Here is an 18,947-nt window from a genome sequence, read left to right as displayed (position 1 = left end):
GAAGATACTGGCAATGGAAAGTGTGCAAGAAAAATCTATAGAACTAGCCACGCATTTTCTGTAGAGAACATAAGAGTAGGAGGATAGTGTAGGAGGAGCCAAGAACACTAGCAGGTACTGCTGATATTATCAGAAAAACATATAAGGAAAGAGGCTCTTTAATTAAAAGTAGACTAAATCAAGTATGCTTTGCTTCTTTAATTGATGAGGGAGAAAAGCAAGAATAGAAAAATGCGTGATTTGAAAGTGATTGAAAAGTGTTTTACATTGAGGAAAAAGTCACTTGGAAAATTTGAATATGTGAGTTAGAGCCTTCAAGCAACCAGTTAGTAAGCTTACGGAAGTTTTGGCAATTATTGTGGAAAAGTCATTGCATACAGAGAAGTATTAAAAAACACAAGAAATGTCTATTTTTGAAGGAATTAAAAATATGTGTGGAAAAATGGCAACAATATGACACTGATAATTGGAATATTATATAAATACTTAAATAAAAGTATTGTTAGGGAAGAGACCACACTGCACAGACTTGATATCTCCAAGAAAAAAAAAACCCAACCAACAATCATTATATGAAAGGGATTCTGCAATTTTAGTGATTATATGTGTGGGTACATTATAGTTGGAAAGGTACTTTCCATTGGTTGGAGATAAGAGTTCTTCAGTAGTTCGAAAACTAAATGAAGGACTGAAAAACAGTACTAAGAAGAAGTTAACAGTGTAGTGAATTTAAAGGAATTAGTACTGTAAGTGGAAACTGCCTTTTGAAGAGAACTTTAAAATATATATATGTTAAGTTCCTATCTTTGTACATAAGCTTCAGTGTGTTCAGTGCATTTTTATTTAACGGTGAAGCTCTTTTGAAGGCAGTGGTAACACTTCTGTAAAGGTATGCAAAATAAATATTCTCACCCGGTTTCTATTGTCATAGTGTATCTCAAAGCAACGAATTATAATAATTTAAAATCTAACTACTAGAAATATCTAACATTTCTAAACGACCAAATTACTTAATAACAAAATGATATTTCTGAGAGGTATTTATCAAGAAATATGGCTTATTTTTCTGTCCAGACTTTATGTTGGGATAATTTGACCCTAATATGTCAATTATTTAGATGAGTGTTATTGGTATTAGTTATGCTGTAAGCACTAGCGGAGAAATGGCTTCCCATATCTTGTGAATTCTCTGTCAAGAGCTTGCAGCTTGACAAATTGTTCATTCCTATAAGTGCGTTAAAAAATATAATTATGCTTTGACTTTCTGTTTTTTCCTCATTATCTTCCATCTGTTTTGGTTTTGGGGTAACCTCAAAAATTGATTCTATGGAATAAAATGCCTTAAAATACACTGGAAAAAATGCATGCATATTTAAGTGAGTAGGATAAATTATTGACATTCAGTTGCATAGCAGATTGCTAAGTATTTCTGTACAGACATGTTTTTAAAGTTCTTTTTCTTTGGCTACTCCAGTCTCCCAGTTTCTTTTGTAGTGTTTTCTTTATAATTCCCTTACAGGTAATTGAGCTCCTAAAGAATTAATTAACTATTAATTAAATATTTACCCCTTTTCTCGCTAGATATTGAGTTTCCTCAGGAGCAATTTATGAACATTTCATGATCTTTATGATTAGTTCAGAGTTAATTATCTGTTAAGTTAACGTTATTAAAATACCCAATTGGCAAATATGGTGTTCCAGAACTATTATTGGCCGCTTTCAAGACTTCGTCATTGTAAACAGATAATTATTCTGGTTCCTAAACTATTTCATGACAACTAATGTGAAGAACCAAAACGTAATTCTTTTCTTCCATACTTCCTTCCTCAGATTTTTTTCTCTGTTCCTTTGATGTGTTTCATGATTTATTTAGTTGATTGGCTTCTCTCCCTGTCTCATAAAGGCTGTGTCTATACTGTCTTTGTGTACTGTGACAGGGAATGCCCTGGCACCATCTGGAGCAGATATGCTGTGACCACGCCGCATTGCCTTTGGCTCATGGAGTGTTTCTTTGGCCCTGACATATTCTTTGTTTGTTTTGTATGTGTGTGTGGTTCTTCAGTTCTAAATGCCAAAAATAATACAGCCCACAGCAATGCTATTCTTGAAACTTGAAGCTAGAGGCATGATAGTTTGCCATCGGGCATGGTGTGAAGGCATTTGAGGACACATAGCATGCTGGAACAGTGTTGGAGTGCCCTTGGCAGCAGGAGCCAATCTTAGCATGGTTTACATCCATGTTCTTTGTCAGGAGCAAACTAACCTCTTGGCCACGCTTTGCCTTTTTCCCAGGAGGAACAAGGTGGCTTCATCCAGAATGGAGCCTGAGAATGAGTTAGTTTGGGAATGAAACCAAGAGTGACCATCGTCCTCCGGGTAGAGGTATCCCAGCTTTTGAGGGGATGAAGCTGATGGAAAGACTGTTAGCTAGGATAAAACTGATATGCTATAATTGGAGAATTTGTGTTATTTTCAAATAGAGCAAATCTGAAACTATCATTTTCATCAGTCAGAAGGCTGTTTTACAACATTGGTGATACAAGAAAATGTCATCATAAATAGCTACGAAGACTCTCGTCTTTTTTAATTGGCTTTCAAATGGGATGGTCCAGTACTAGGTCCCTAAATGGTCATAACCATTTTTCCTGTATTTGTTCTGTGAACTCATTTTCGTTATATTCCAATTTAATGTAAGTGCAGCAAAGTCAGGTCATCTAAGAGAAATGAGCAGATCCCAAGCCTGTATGGAGTAGACTCTGTCAGTCCCTTGTTAGCTTCGTGCAGACTGACATTAATCAGCACTGATGGGATAGCATGCCAGAAAAGAATTACTCAGTATGAAAGATTACTCTGAAATGATATTTGCTGGTCCCACAGTTGAGGTGGAGTCGCTAGCAGTTGTAGATTGAGTATGTGACCCTCTCAGTTTGACATTTAGTCCTAGGAGGGGGATTTCTTCTCCAAATACCACTCTATGAAATTTCTCCAGTCCGTCTCTGAGAATAGTTAAAGTTAAGGGCCTCTCCCATCCATAAATCTGTTTTTGTTGCCTTAGTTCTTCTGTGGTTCTCTTTTTTAGGCCGTCTGCTTTAACAGAAAACAATTTCTAGAAGCACTGGTTAAAGCAAAGATGAGAATGAGCAATTTGAACAGGTAGAGAATAATAATGAGAGTATAAATAAGAAAATGAGCAATTTGAACTGGTAGGGAATAATCACACAAGTCTATAAATAAGAATATGCAATGCGCTGGCAAGAAAAAAAATTGAATAAAAAGATTCTTACAGTATTGCTTATTTGATGCTCAGGAACTTGTTAGAAAAAATTGTCACTATTTATAGTACTTTTGATGAAAATTTAAATCTTCCTAGTATTTTGCATGTTGCAATTAGATAGTCATGCATAAAGAAAAATAGTAAGTCATAAGAATGATTAGGAGAGCAAATGACTCTGGATTTATAACTAGATAATCCTGTTGTTTAACTTTACACGAGCAGAAGTGTTGTAGCACCTGATATTTCTTTGACTGAAATGAAAGTTTAGAAATATTTTTCTGCTCTGTTGGTTTCTTATCCTTTGTCAAGCCTTTCCCCTAAAATATCTGTCTTTTTGTTACTGGAGAGTAGGCTTATCTGAAAACAATTGTCTGAAGTAAAACATCCCCCTGTTATGCAGAAGAATGCAGTGGTTGCTTGAGTTCACTTTTAACCAGTGTTACTGGCTCCTTTTCCACATCTTTACATCATCCTCGTGTATGTTTTAAATGTGACCATGTGAAGCAAATAGTGTTATTAAAAGCAACTCTTCAGAATCTGGTACATGTTCATTGAACCCTGGTCAGTTGTACCATGGTAAAACAAGTCAATATTGAAGTCGGTGCTCCAGAAAGCTCACATTTTACCAGGTGGGAAAGGATGAGGAAAAACAGTAGTGAAGTGCAATAGCAGTTTGTATTTATGCAAAGATAAGCACAAGTGTGGTGTACAAGGTCCTACAATAAGAGGCATGATACTGCTTCCTCAGCAGGCCACATAGCTGCTCCTAGTGGCAGCCTGACAATCAGTTTGGTTAAAAGTCATTATATTCATAAAACAAAAAGCAATCTAAAACTGATCATTTGACTCCCTAATAACAAAATTTTTAGTAAAAGTACTGTTTTGGTCATATATAAAAACTCTGCATTATGTGTGCATAACTATCAGTTACAAGCATAGCAATACGTTGCATAGAAATATGGTGGATACCTAAATGTTTGACTTATTTAATACATTAATTTTTTTATACTGATGGCTCCTCAGTGATGTTAAATGATGCATTCAGGTTGAAATTTTTGGACATTTTCAAAAGTTCAGATATATGTTATGAAGTATAAAAAGAACACTGAAAACTGCATATTTGCAGGGAAGTACAGGGAATCTAACCAGCTTTTCCATCATAACTGATACACAATTTTGCTTGTAAATTTGTGCTGAGGCTGACCACTGAGGTAATATTCAGCAAGCTAATAAGGATTTTTAACATCCAGATTCACAAAAATGTTGAAGTGAAAAACTAAGCTAAACACTCATATTTTATGAGACCCTTAAGAAGAAATGACAGATTGTCATGGATTGCACAAGGAATGTTTACAATGGCATATGTTCATTAAATTTCAACTGTGTTACCTGTAGATAGCTACATTTGTCATAAAGCTTTTATCTTTCTTTTTATATGGTGTTTAATCTTATTTTTTTTCATGAGTTCATCATGATTTTCTGTTTTGAATAGTATGTAACTTTAATATTGCTGATATTGGTCTAAGAGCTGCTTTTAGACATTTTTGACTAAGGAGAGTGGAAGCAGGGATGACAGGAAAAAAATGTTAACTTCTCATGGAAGAAGGCTATAAAGAACCTAGCTACATTTGCTCTGAGTAGTAGTAGAATAAAAATCTCTGAATTAGTAGATTTGGTTAAAGTGTCATCTTGAGTTTATAATGCATATTAATAATTACTCTTTTTCCCATCAAGCTGTTTCCTTAATATAGATAATTTCTTCAATTTGTGTAACGATTCTATTTAATCACATTAATTAAATTGATTAAAGGAATACATAAAAATAAGTCCAGATATATTAAGCAGTGTTGTTTGTGATTTGTTAGGAATAATTACTCCTTCAACTTGGTACTGAGCCACTGTCCCACCAGGTGATAAATAATTCATTATTATTATTATTATACTCTTTTTTCATTATTATAGTTTATTAAAACTGTTTTAACTTTCCAACCCCTAAGTCTCTCTCCCTTTTCTCTTTCCCTTCCCTTTCTCAGGGGTGGGGAGGAGGGTTAATAGAGAGCGTCTGCCACCGGTTTAATAGCTGGCCCAGCTTTAAACAGTGACAGAATGTTACTACCTGAATTGCTGGGTCTTCTTCTCAGCACTAGCTGTCATAAGACTAGTTCGGTGCCTAGTGTAGAAAACTCTTCGCCGTGGGACTGACAGAGATTCCTCCAGCCTTGCCACCTTCTTTTCCTGCTTTATGCTGACTACATGGAATGAAAAGGATGCTGTAGCTGGCTGTGCAACTGTTACGCCTGCAGGGATTTAGCATAAAAGACTATTTTGTTGAGGACTAGAGCTTGAGGTGAGGCTGAACTTTTTGTGTATTTGCTTTGATCAGAAATATTAACACATACACATCTAGCTCCTAAAGTTCATTCTGCAAAAAATAAATAGATAGGTGCTCAGATGTTCTAAAGAATTTGGCTTGATCAATTTTCCTTATCTAATAATTCTTCTCTTAAGAATGATCCTATGTGGTATTGTTAGTAGGGCAGTTTTCTTTTTTCATCTCGAAGGTCAATGTTCTTCAATGTTCTTCATTGATTCAGTAGGTGGAGTCGTCTCTGGGCTAAGCATGAGTATGACTGGTAAATAAATGATTCACACTAACAGCACAAACACGTGGTTATTAACAACAGCCGTATTCCTTGTTTGATGTTTGCTAATGAGTGCCAACTCATTTAAACGCTCATTACTGTGTGTTACTATAAAAATTGTAATATTCAATGTTTAATACTTTTCATAGGTAATATATGCAACCTATGAACTCCAGTATAACATTGAGAAGGAAAGTGGTGAAGTGTAACTGACTTGAAAATCACTATCCCCATTTTCATTTTAATGAATATTCTTATGTATTCCATACTTCTATTAATATCTGTGTTGAAGTTGTGTAAGTTTACACAGAAAAATATGTAACAGGCTGTCTTTATTTCTGATTAGGAAAAGCAAATCGATTTACTTTTTATGTCACAACCAGTATTGATTTTTGCTTGAATCATAACATCTTTATAATATTTGAAAGTGAAACTTCTAGCTAATGTTCGGTTTCTTTGGTGTAAATAAATGTGGCTTTCCATTAGAAGTACAAGATAAAAATGAGTGTGACATGGCCATTTAACAAGTTGTTATCTGGCCTGAAGTGCTCATCAAGGCTTTCTCTCTAATCAGTGGAGAGAGAATGATCTCCAAAGCACTACTCATACCATCTATTTTAGGCTGCGGTCTCAGGTTGCCATTCATGTAAACAGTATCATCACCAAAAGCAGCAGCCCTGCCCTGATGGCTTTTCCAGTGGTAGTGCTGTTCCCTAGCTGGTAATTAGGTGAACGTTTGTGTGACAGTGTGATAATTTTGAAACTCAGCTAAGCTAAAACTAATCAGACCAAAAAAAAAAAAGTTTTTGTTACTTTTACCCCAGATAAGAATGGAAATTAAACTAGATAGAAAACTCTGAAAAACTGAATCATGAAAGCACTTGAATGTCTATTTTTTTAAGAATAAGCACTTGAATGTCTATTTTTTTAAGCATGTTTTGAATTGAGACACTCAATGTGAGCTGACTAAATATTTCATTTGCAAGGTATTAACCAGGATGTTATATTCTGAGTCATGTATTACTTGTTTGTCTCTTCAGTACATCCACAGAAAAGTGCTGGATGGAAGAGTGGCTCTGCATATACACAAGCAATTTTACCAGTGCATGGAATGCCACTGAACGATTAGTGCTCCTGTTTGCCAGTAGTGCTCAGTGCCCATAGGTGTACATTACCAGCAGTAACACATACAACTTTGTGTTCAAAAAATGGGAGTAGAGCCCTTTTTAAGACAAGTTCCTCCTTAAGATGGTGGTAGTAGTTCTGAAAGGGAGATTTTTGTAGATAAGGATTGAATAGGTCAGTACCTTAATTACTTGCTTTTCATGGTTTTATTGGTGGGTTACACAATCTTAAGTGTATAGTGAAGTTGTATGAGTGAGAACTTAAATTACTGAAACAAGGAATTACCTGAGTTAAAATTACTGTGTTTTTGACAGAAATGACCCAGGTGTTTATTGTTACAGGAAACTGCGTGGTGCCTGGGGTATCTAATGCAGGCACAAACAAGATTACTCCTTAACTTTGTTTTAGCAGCAGCAGCAGAAACATCAGGCAGATCTGAGTTTCATTGAACTGCTGGATCTCACTGTTTCACTATCAAGTTTATGTGTTCTTTTGTTTTATAAAAACGCTGCACAGAATTAGATTCCATATTCATGCAAATTCTGTATTTCTAGACTACGAAGGAGAGATTAAACAAATTTTAAAAACATTTCCTACTTAGGTAGTGTATGTGTCTTCAAAATGAATGTTGCAGATACTGACGTCAGAGGGAAAGAAAATTCACAATTTCTCTGTAATTCAGTTTCTCTGTGTCCCCCACTTGGAATTTTGGGCTGCACAAGGTGTAGATCATATAATCAGTGTTTCCTTGCACAAGCAACAGCTCTGTCAATGCCTATGTGGTCTATGCAGTGTGTTGTTGGTATATGAAGTGCAGTGGAAATCAAACGCAGCCTGTTCATATACATGCATCTCTCTTTGTTAAATGTAAATACAGAGGAAGAATGTTATGGTTTGGTTGTCTTTATATTAGTGAATTTAATCCAGAATTGAAACTTCAGAAACTGTAAACATATCAAAAGTATCTTAGAAAACAAAATTTTACTGCTACATCCCCACAGTGAACGGTTCTACTTTCTCTGTGTGTCTGTATTGTCTTCAGCTCTCAGACCAGCTCTCAGTTTCTGGCAAGCAGGGAATATGTATTTCAAATATATTGTTTTGAAATACAAATACCCATAATGTTTAGCCTGTGTATTGTGAAAGCTGATTTGTACCACAGTGCTACATCTGGTGGGAGCAGGCAGCCTATGTTTCTGAGTGGAGACCTTGAGATACAACTATGAGCACAAATCTTCACCTGTCTCTCCACAAGGATAGCTGGTGGATTCCTGAGATTTGAGCCTGCATATTTTAAGTTCTTATGATATGTAGCTGTATTTGTTAAAAAAAAAAAATCGCAGCCATCTCTTCTGTTTTTACTTTCAGTATGACCAAGTGACCTATTCTTCGCAAATTAAAAAAAGTCTTAAAAGAATTGTGTGAGCCTTCCATAAAACTGCTGTCAAACCCTGAATCTAAAGCAAAAGGCATCATTTCTGACCAGAGATAGGAACACAGTATAAAATTCAGAATAGATTTTTGGCTGCTTTCCTCCATTTTATGTATTATTCCTTAAGGTCTGTCCCTGAATCTAGGACATTTTTATATACCTGTAGGTAACATTTAAAATTAATGGCAGTCTTTCAGCTGAGTTTAATGGGATCTGCTGTATTTTATCAGATCTCAATTGTGAGATGGACTATGCATACAAGGAAATCTCAAGACCTCTGTTTCTCCCTAGATGACTTGCTTAGCAGATAGTCTGCTGCTGCCAGCAGACTGTTACTTCGCTTCCTTTCGCGAGGGGCGGAGGCATCCAGCATAGACAGAGACAATTGATCAGACCAAGATTACAGTGTTGGCCACTAAAATTAGCATCTACCTACTCTTGTCACACTGTTGTATTTTATAAAAGGCAGCTATTTCCTGTGTGTATTTTACTTTAGTCTTTTACAGAGGTGCTTGCTGTAGCATTTTTTCAGTATCTTGATGAGTTCAGGTGGCTGAAAATGCAATTCCTTATGAGTCCAGAAAATAGATTTTTTTTTAAAAATACCTGTATCAACTTTCCACCTTAAGTAACCTTCCTTCCTTCCTTCCTTGGACAGCTTTGTTTTTCAGGCCACAACAGAGCTGTGCCCATGTAAGCCATTTCCTGCATCTCAGTTGCCTTCAAGAGGACTCTTTGGGGGCAGAATGAGCTATTTATGTGCATTATTTTGTGGCCATATATATTAAGATCTTTGGGACAGGGTTTGGCTTCATGTTGTGTCTTGCACAGCACCAAGCAAGGGAGTTGTGAGCTGTGTGACAGCTGTAGGCGAAAAGTTCACCATTTGATCCCCTGCTAGTGCCAGCTACTCTTGTATCTGTTTTGCTCCCATGGTGATCACAGCTTTAGAGTCTGCTTCCTCCACACCCCTTAGATCAAAACAAACCTTTTTCTTGAGTTTTAAGTTGTGTTATGAAGCATGTGTATTAGATGCAGGTTTTGAATAGAAAGACATGCTGAGCACTGGCTGGTTAGAGAAAAGTTTTTTGAAGTTTTAGGAGTGAATTGCTCATATGCTGACAGACTTTGGTGCTTCTATAAAGTCTCCTGTATGTTGGCCAGGCAGGCAGTTTAGAGGTGGATTAGGATATTCCTGTGGTCCAGTTTTGTTTAGCAAAGGGAGGTGGCAAGATCCAGTTGTTACTTAGTAGTGGCATGAGTTATAGGAGCTTCTGCAGTTTGTTGCTGTGAAGGAGAGAGACTCTGGGAGGGCATGTCCCAGGTTTCCCTGCATATCATTCCTCCCCTGTCATTGCAACATGGCTCAGGTGGGGTGTGCAGAAGATGGCTGTGTGGCTTCTGGATGCTGTGCGGCCTATGAGAACTGCTCAAGTCCTCACTGCCAGCTGTGCTGACCCCTGGGGCTGTCTGTGGGGTGACTGAGAGATGGGCAAAGTTTTAGGATGGGTGACAAGAATATGGTTTATGAACAGAATAATATGATGATATTTTATTGTTGCTAAATTTGAAAAGACCTGATTACTGTTTATCTGCAGCACCAAATAGGTTTAAAATTGTTGTTTCACATTGCTTTGATTGGTATTTTGTGTACTAAATACAGATGAGCATGCACACACATATACAATCTGCAAATCTGTTAATGATTATCTTCCATCGTTCTCCTCTAAATTTTTTCTTTTGCTGTCGGACAGGTGTGCACATATATGAGCTATGTGCACATGTGCCTTTACCTGATTCTGTTGGTAGTATCTTGTTTCTGAAGGTCAGCACATTTACATATACATTTGATTGTGTGACAATGCTGAGGTTTGTTTAAGAGTGGTAATGAACAACCTACATGCTAAAGATTCTTATCCTTTGCTTTCCAAGCGGTGTTGCAATAATTGAAAACATGCTTTAGCAGGCTCTTAGAAGTTGATTTAAAAAACTGTAATTTTGCTAGATTTGCTAGATTCTTCTATGCTAATGTCAAGGAGGTTTATGCTGCCAGTTTATAAGTGGAGAAAATACTGACCTATAAATGCTGTTATATTGAGCAGCAGTTCAGTTGCTTCTGTGTCCTGCAGACAGCCTCCTTCGGTGAGATTTGGAATGTAACATGCAGATTATCAGGCCAAACCTCCTCTTTTGATCAGACAGACCCTCATTTTACATAGTAGGGATTAGCACAGTTAAATTGTATTTTGAAATGGTTGTTTCAGCCCCCTATCTGATTAGGGCTGGTTTGCTGATTTAGGGGATTTTACTTTGTCTCCATACCTTATTCTCCCCCACCTGAAAGCATATTTGCTTTACTTCTGGTGGCTGGCTACATAATAACAGTGTAGGGATTGTATTACACTTCTCAATCTGTCGCTATGGAGGACTGGGCAAGAGCATAACAAACCAGTATTGCTTCAACTCCCTGTCTCCAAGGTAAGGCTAATCAGCTTTTGTTGAAAACAGCAATCGGGGATCGCTTTCTCTCTCTTACTTTTTTTTTAACTTCTTGGTGCCAGATGCTTCAGTGCACGCAGTGCCAGAAAAAGACTTGTGCTCCCTGTCGCTTTTGCACAAAGACATTTCAATATTGTTTTTCCCCGATCTAGTAATGAGTCTGATGTGGTAGTTAGGACTCCAAACATCATGCTTTCTATCTCTAGGCTGGAGTTTAACTTCTTCTGTATTTCCAGCGTCTTTCACATGTTGTGATAGTTTTTCACCTTTCATTATTAAAGAACTTTAACTATTTTCTGGTTCAAATCCTATGCTTAATAGCTTCTTAGTTTAGTTGCCGTCCTTCTGGCTGAAAAGAAACAAGGTAGGATTTCATCCAGGCCCTGCCAGTGTTGGTTTATAGTCTTTGTGAATATCTAGCCATGTACACTTCACAGGTTTTAATGTAAGTAAAAATTTGGGGGGAGGGGGAACTTTTCTGATGGCAATTCTACTCTTCGAAGTAAAAACATCCTCTCTACATGTGTGTGCTTTCCTATGAAAGCTGATAGCATTTTACTTTAAACATGGAAAACATAGCCCTTGTGGATCTCCAGACTGCACAGCCTGAACATTGACTAAAGTATGCTTCAAAAAGCCACTGGGTATTTATTACTCCTGATTTACAGCTGGAGAAAATGAGGAGATTGTTTAGTTGGTGGCAGTACTTTCACTCTGGTTGAGAACACAGAATGGATTTGAGAAATGGGAGATTCGAGCCTTGTGCTCCTTTTCACTAGTGCACACCCTGCCACAGTTGAAATAGGCAGATTAAACTTCTTAGCTGATTAGACTTGGCTTGAGACTATTTGGTTGGTATTATATATCTGTTCTGTTCAGAGATGTGAGTGCGAAATGGTCACAAAACACATAGCTTACATTTGAGTGTTTTGTTAGACTGTGTTTTTGTAACTATGGATGATGCGATGCAAAATACATGGTTTCTTCAGCAGGATGCACTGAAGATTATGGCACTGGGTTAATATTTGATTTCTGGTCTCAGACCTAGAGCAGCCTACTGTATAACTGTAGGGAAATCACTTCCTTGCTCAGTGCCTGATTTGTTCTATCAGGAAAATGGGAAGAATGATAGTTAGTACCTGTGCTATGTCTTTTGAGACCTATTGAAGACTTGAAGAAATTTCAGAAGGCATGCATGCTGTGGCTCTGATGGGGAGGTTGTTAGTACAGAGTTAAAATGGAAATTTGCTGAAAAAACAATGAAGTTAGCAAATGTTAACAAAGATAATTTGCACTTTAAAAAGCTAGTTGTGTTTGTGTAAATATGTGTATATGTGCACACACACACGAAATACTTGTAACATGAGTACATAAACAAATGAGTTGTTTTCCAATTTCAGTTGTTTCCCAATTTCAGTTTTAAAGCTTCAGCACTTTATGCCTCAGCATACTAATGGTGTTCACTGGTGCTCTGTTTGAAAGTGAAGTAATAGATCTGAGTCTCTACCTGTTTAAGTCCTTGAAATCTGGAGAACTTGGAAAACTCAGTTGCAGTGTTTAATATCACTAGAACAGGTTCTCATGTTGAGTTTTGGTTTCTGCAGAAGCAGAGAGGGCAGATGGGCATCCACCCAGTGTGATACAGAACTGAACTGATATGCCTATCTTCTGAGCCATTGCTTGGCCCTCCATCCTTTTTGCTAGCCAGCATAAGATTCGTATGTATTAGCGTGCATCAGAGACTTGCACAGAATTTTGTTCTTTCTCTATTAATTTCATTTATTATTACTTACTTTTTATGCAGTGGTAGCATGTACAAACCAACTAGATTTAGGCCATGTTGTGGTAGACATTGTAAAATATAGTAAATGGCAGCATCTGCCCCTAAGAGTTTTTACCCTAAAAAAACCCCCAAGATCCTGCAGATATGCTGCATTTACGTAAATGCCTCTGATACCAGGCAGAAAGACCTTTATGCATCCAAAACAATAAGAAGTTTGAAAGTCATATGTCTTCAAAGAGAAGGGTTCATTGGAAGGTTGACCACTAGAGTGGTCTTCATCCCTTATTGTACGTTTGTAACTTCTAAGGCATTAAAAGTTCCTGTCAGCCATGTTATTAAAAATATCTGATGTAACTGTTTATGATCTAGGTAATCCTGCTCCGGCAGGGGGATTGGACTAGATGATCTTTCGAGGTCCCTTCCAATCCCTAACATTCTGTGATTCTGTGATTCTGTGAACTCTGTTTTTTTTTTTTTAAATGTAATACTACTGCTTTAAAATAAACTTTCCTCAAGTTTGCTCCTGATAATGAATAATTATATTTTTTGTGAAGGTGCTTGTGATGACAGTCACAAAAGAATCATGGACACTGGAATTCATTATTAAGCATGAAATAGAGAATACTGTAGCTGACAGCTTTGTCTTAAAGCGGGTGAATTATAGATTTCTCCCCTAGGAGACAGGTAAAGACAGAGTACCTGGAGAAACCAAAAAAGGGAGAGAAATTCAGTTAGCCCTGTAACTGTAAGAGAGCTATAACTAAAAAAATATGTCCACAAAACTATTGGTTTCAAGTCAATTCGCTTATCTACTGATTGCATGCGATTGCAGCCCTCTTCACTTCTCCATGTGCCCGGACTCATAGATACGTTCTTGGAATTCTGCTAAAAAAAATTCTGAACTGTAGTGATCTTAAAACAGGGACGTCACCTTTATTTGAGGGACGATCATTTTATGTTGTTTACTCCAAGTTAATATTTGGTGTTGGTCTAGAAGTAAATTATACTGGGTAAAGGTCAACATTACACAACTGAATCTCATGTATATACACAGCTTAAGCTATACATGTTTTGTTCTCACCAGTGCGGTTCATTATTGTGGTTATCTCTAGAAAAGGAGAAAAAACACTTAGTACTATTACTCTAGCCATTGGGTTTTGATATGGGATGCATAAATTTCACATGTTTTATGAATGTGCTCTACTCACAAGCATCACATACATAGATTCATTGGTACATCTCCAGACTCATTCTATACTGTGTATGCTACAGGAAGTATTTCAGAAATGCAAGTTTCAATTAATTTAAAGAACTCTCTCTAGGGGCACAAATGGATGTGGAAGTTTAGCAGAGACAAGCCCAAGCAGTGTGCATGTTAGTTTTGGGGTCTGATAATTTTTTTTTAGATTACTGTGCTACTACTTGTCTAAGTGTGTACATGTAACATCTTAGGGGAAGAAAAGATGATTTGGAGTAAAGGGAAAAAGTGTATACATTTCGAGCGTTGAAAAACAACATAAAACTTAGACTGTATATTATTTTAAATAATTTAAAAAAGAGTATTTGTTTGCTGATGCATTTTATAGTTTAACACTTAACACTTAAAGACTTTTGTGCTTTGTGTGCAGGTATATGTCTCGAGTCCATGGCATGCATCCAAAAGAAACCACACGTCAGCTGAGTTTAGCAGTCAAGGATGGTCTTATTGTTGAAACCCTGACGGTGGGGTGTAAAGGGTCAAAAGCTGGTATTGAACAAGAAGGATATTGGTTGCCAGGAGATGAGATTGTGAGTATAAAATCTTTGAGAAAATAAATCACAATTTCTGGTATCTTAGCATGAAGCTTGTTTTAATTTCTATTTCAAGTTATTTATAGATGCTGTGTTGGTGCTTGTGAACAGGGAAGTAATGCACTCTTAAACTTTTTTAACTCTTTCTCTTCCATAGAAGCTCTTTCTTCTCGAATTCTGCGTTTTCTGCTATGGAACACTGGCAAAGTCCTTTGCTCAGTCATCCGTCACTTTATGTAGTATTCTCTTCTACAGCTGTACAGGAAGACAGTAAATATTATTGGTATTACTTGAAATCCTCAGACGTCCTCAAATCCCAAAGATGGTATCTTTTTTAAAAAAAAGGAAGACAAGAATTTTTGTTTAATCTTGCTTTAATCTGAATCTGAGGAAGGAAAACTCCTCCCTTTCAAAAGTGCAACAAGAAGTTGTACATTTATGTACAAACACACATGAAAAGATGTGTTTTACAGATATTTGTGAACACCAGGGCACTCAGGAAGGATTTTCTTAGCAAATTAGTTACAGGCATCCAGATGTTGTTCCACTGGATGTGTAAAATCAATATTTAAATAGAGTTAAACAGGTTTAAAGTTACATGAAGGGAAGAAAAGCATGTTTTCTCTGTCCCTCCATAGCTGTGGTGGAACGCACTCACAAAGTTAACTGAGAATAGTCCCATAGACCAGGAAGAAGCTTGTGCAATTACTTTGCCTCTTTCAGAAGCCCGGTCTCTATATTTACGAGACCACATTTTCGTAATTAAAAAAGAAGAGTATGGCAAAGCTTTAAAACACTTGAACTAGGAACTGTTGCTTTGGAATATAAATTGCATTAAATAGTGGTAAAATGGACAGCATTGTCTCAGACATAGATAATAACTAAAATTTTGCGGAACACCAGAAAAACTCTACAGGAAAATTAATTCTAAAACCCACCAAAATACTCATCACATTATTGCAGCCATCAACAAGATCCTGAAAGTGAAACAACAGACTATTTTTTGATTTAAAGTGAGAGAAATTGAAAGTGGAAACAAGCAGTATCCATAACAGAAAAAATTATGGTTAAAATCATCCTAGTTACACTATTTTAAAGTATTGAAATAGGTATTTAATGTACATTATGTCACTGTTAAGATTCTCATTCTAATTTCATTAGAAACCCTCAAGGGAGCTTTTAAAAGGTATGTAGCTGTGTTTTTACTATTCTCCCTGGGAATAAACAGTTCAAAATTCCAACGTAGCTCTTTTAGGTATTTCTTGTTGGTTTTATCTGTTTAGAGGTGATGTTAACATAAAGTCTGAGATCTGTAGTTATCTCAAGTATTCACTATGTTTGTTTCCTCTATTGCTAAGAGAAAAAAAAAAAAGAAAAAAAATCAAAATGCCTCACAATAGCGATTTCTTAAACGGTCATTCAAAAAATGTTCCTGCTACTTATTAGCAACATTTGTTTAACAAAGCTTGTAAGATAACCAGCATGAAAATTCCCAGTGAGTCATTAGAATTACGTAATTATTTTATCTCAGAATGAAAAGAGTTGTGTTTAACTTGACAGAAGATACTGCTTAAGTCACATTATGAATAGCCCTTTGGTTAGAAGTACTGACTGTATTTTCATCGTGACTTCTAGTCACTGATGCATTGTGCTGTGTCCATATGTCTGATGGCCATCTCAGTTTTTCAGAACACCAGTGCACACTTGACTTAACAGTTTTATGCGAAAATAGGAATCAGCTTCTGATCCAGGCCATGTTTCAACAGTACCCAACCTCCAACTTCTTGATCCTAATACTGAATGAAAATGCTGCAGACACATGAAGCAAAACACATTGGCTTAGTATAAAGTCATTCTCTTTGTTCTTTTATTCAAAAAATTTTAATGAGTAACAAAGTGTCATTGTCATCACTTGACATCAGATCAGGTATTTTCCATTCTCCAACAATTGGTGCAAAACCATGAAGTTTGGTATGTTCTCTACACTGGACATACTGGATAGTTTTACAGATGCTTTGTCTGCACTTGATCAAGATGCAGTGTGTAGTTCTTTGTAATTCAGTACTGCTCAGATCTGGTACTAATGACTGTTGAACCATGAGCTCAAGTTACATTTCAGTGAGGACAAATACACAGGAGTCTTTTCAGAGATCCACTTGTAGGAGATAGAACTCTATGAAATAGGGCTATTAATGTTGGAATGGGGATTTCGGACTCATCAAACTTTAGCACTTACAAACAGACCCTTGACCCAATTGTCAAGCTCTGTTTGACTGGTACTACAGGAACTTGGAAAGCTCATAATATGAAAGACTTGAGAACTGATCCACAACCTATTGGTATCAGTACAAAAATGCCCTTGGATTTTAGCTTGTTTTCTGGCACCACAGTGGAAGTCAGTAAGGCCCAGCTGTTTCAAGGAGTTAGCAAAGGGACACATTCCTGTCGTCCCTCCCCCCATTTTTCAGTTGAGTATTTGCTTGATGTTTCTTTACATTCTTGAAGTTTTGGATCTAAATCTTAGCATTCTAAATCCATATTCCAGTAACCAAATTACTGGCGTGGGCCACAGAACTGCTGAGCACCTCTGTAACTTATATAGGTGCCTGACCAGAGGCTGTCACAAGTCCTGAAAGTACTGGTTTTAATGATGACTGTGGACTGATCGCTAAATGGTAACAATAATTAAAAGCATACAGATTATGAAAACAGAGCTCTGTTTGAAAAAGATTCATTAGATAATCTGTGGCGCTTGCTTATGTGTTTCCAAACACTTTCCCTATCCAGTAGGTTGACATAATGATAGATCTATGCAGTAAGGACACGATCTCTGGTAGGGTTACCCTTAGCCTTCAGAGGAATGTGTTAGAAACATTATGCTATTTTGCTATCACTGTTCTGTAAGTATGTTGAAGCTGTGGTAAAAATTGAAGCAAAGTCTCATATATTTAGAGATATCATACAAAAGAATAAGCTGAGGTGCAAAGACAAAACAGTTGAGGGCATCAGGTTGAGGCCCTTCCAAAAGGGTCTACTCATGTGAAAATGAATATTCTGAAAAACTGGAAAAAAAGAATGATCAGATTTAAGAAAGTATAAAATTGTTCTCTTTTTCTCTCGGATATATTTGGGAGAAATACTTTCATATAAGTTATTAATTTTTAAATATGGAGTCAGTTGCCAAGCGTACTATATTCCAACTGATATTTAAGGGTTGGTATCTATACAAGAACTTTGCTGCAAATATGATACCTCTGGGGCTTGTGCAGGTACTCATTTTGTTTGCTCATTTGCCATCTATACAGATGTTTTGCAGATTTTCAAAATGTGTTCTCATCTTACAGGCTTTCTCATCTTGCAGATGATTAATGCATTTGACACAAAATAAATGAGAGAAGAAATTATTTTCCGTTGTTATCCAGGATTTTAGTTAGGAATTTTGCATTTTCACTCTTTGTCGTTGCCATTATTGTGCAATTCAACAAAATCTCTGCAGCTTCTTGCCTTACAAGGGAAATATCAATCCTGAAATCTGGTAATGGAAGTTTACTTTTTCTTTCTGAAAGCTTTATTTCTATTTCTCACAGAACTTGTGGAATTTGGAAGTGTTATTTATTAACAACATAAAAGAAATGATCTCATTGCTCTTCGGGTTTAGAAGAAAATTTGCAAATCAGTGTTATTAACTATGTTTTCAATGCAGTGGATAAAATAGAAGAGAAATGTAGTTCTTGAAGAAGAGAATCATGAATCTCCTTACCTATTCATTTCTATTTTCAGTTATGCCGTGATTTTGATGTACTTTTATCTATGTAAAATAGTGGTCAGTCTAATCCCAACGAAAGAAATCAAATGAAAGCACCAATCTCATGTCGCTTTATGGGGGGTAGATATGGGGGGTAGATTCTTAAAGTTAGTTTGTCTTACTCATTTACTTATTTTGTGATTTTTCTACAGCTATTTTGAGCATTTAATGTGCTAATTCTTCTCCTCATCATTAAAGTCATAGAACTGCACTGACCTAGAGAGAGGCATTATGAATGTATCATTTTAATTTGCATGTGTTCGTAAAGCCAAACAATATAGTGCTCTTCTAAAATGGGGGTGTGTTAATAACATGGGTTCATTGTTTGCATCTGAATGTAACATACTTCATAGCACTGCAGTGGTTTACAGTTGGTTCATAGCAGCAAAATTCTCTAATGAGACGTGAAAAGTGAGGCTTCACACTTAGCTGAGGCACTTGGAGCTATTTCTTCACTAACAAAATACATACAAGGTGATTATGTTTTCAAGAAGTCACTCTTTTACAGAGTTCTATCTGCTGATCATTTAATTGACTGCTTATAGAAAGAGATAGCAAATCTTCTGGCTAGTTAAGTCTGACTTTCAGGTTTAGTT

The 18,947-nt window shown here is 36.5% G+C and overlaps 1 protein-coding gene across 4 annotated transcripts in view; it reads left to right on the top strand.

The window, feature by feature from the left end:
* ZMYND11 (zinc finger MYND-type containing 11) overlaps positions 1 to 18,947 on the top strand; it is a 106,947-nt gene that overhangs the window by 47,561 nt on the left and 40,439 nt on the right. For all 4 annotated transcript variants that reach the window (XM_068404748.1, XM_068404746.1, XM_068404747.1 and 1 more), the window contains exon 3: positions 14,384 to 14,543. In XM_068404748.1, the coding sequence (XP_068260849.1) occupies positions 14,384 to 14,543 (160 nt within the window). The remainder of the gene's footprint in view (positions 1 to 14,383; positions 14,544 to 18,947) is intronic.

Source organism: Nyctibius grandis, chromosome 7 (genome assembly GCF_013368605.1).
Source record: "Nyctibius grandis isolate bNycGra1 chromosome 7, bNycGra1.pri, whole genome shotgun sequence".
NCBI classification, from domain to species: Eukaryota; Metazoa; Chordata; class Aves; order Nyctibiiformes; family Nyctibiidae; genus Nyctibius; species Nyctibius grandis.
The sequence above is the reverse complement of the archived record's forward strand: the minus strand, read 5'-3'. Positions and strand labels throughout refer to the sequence as shown.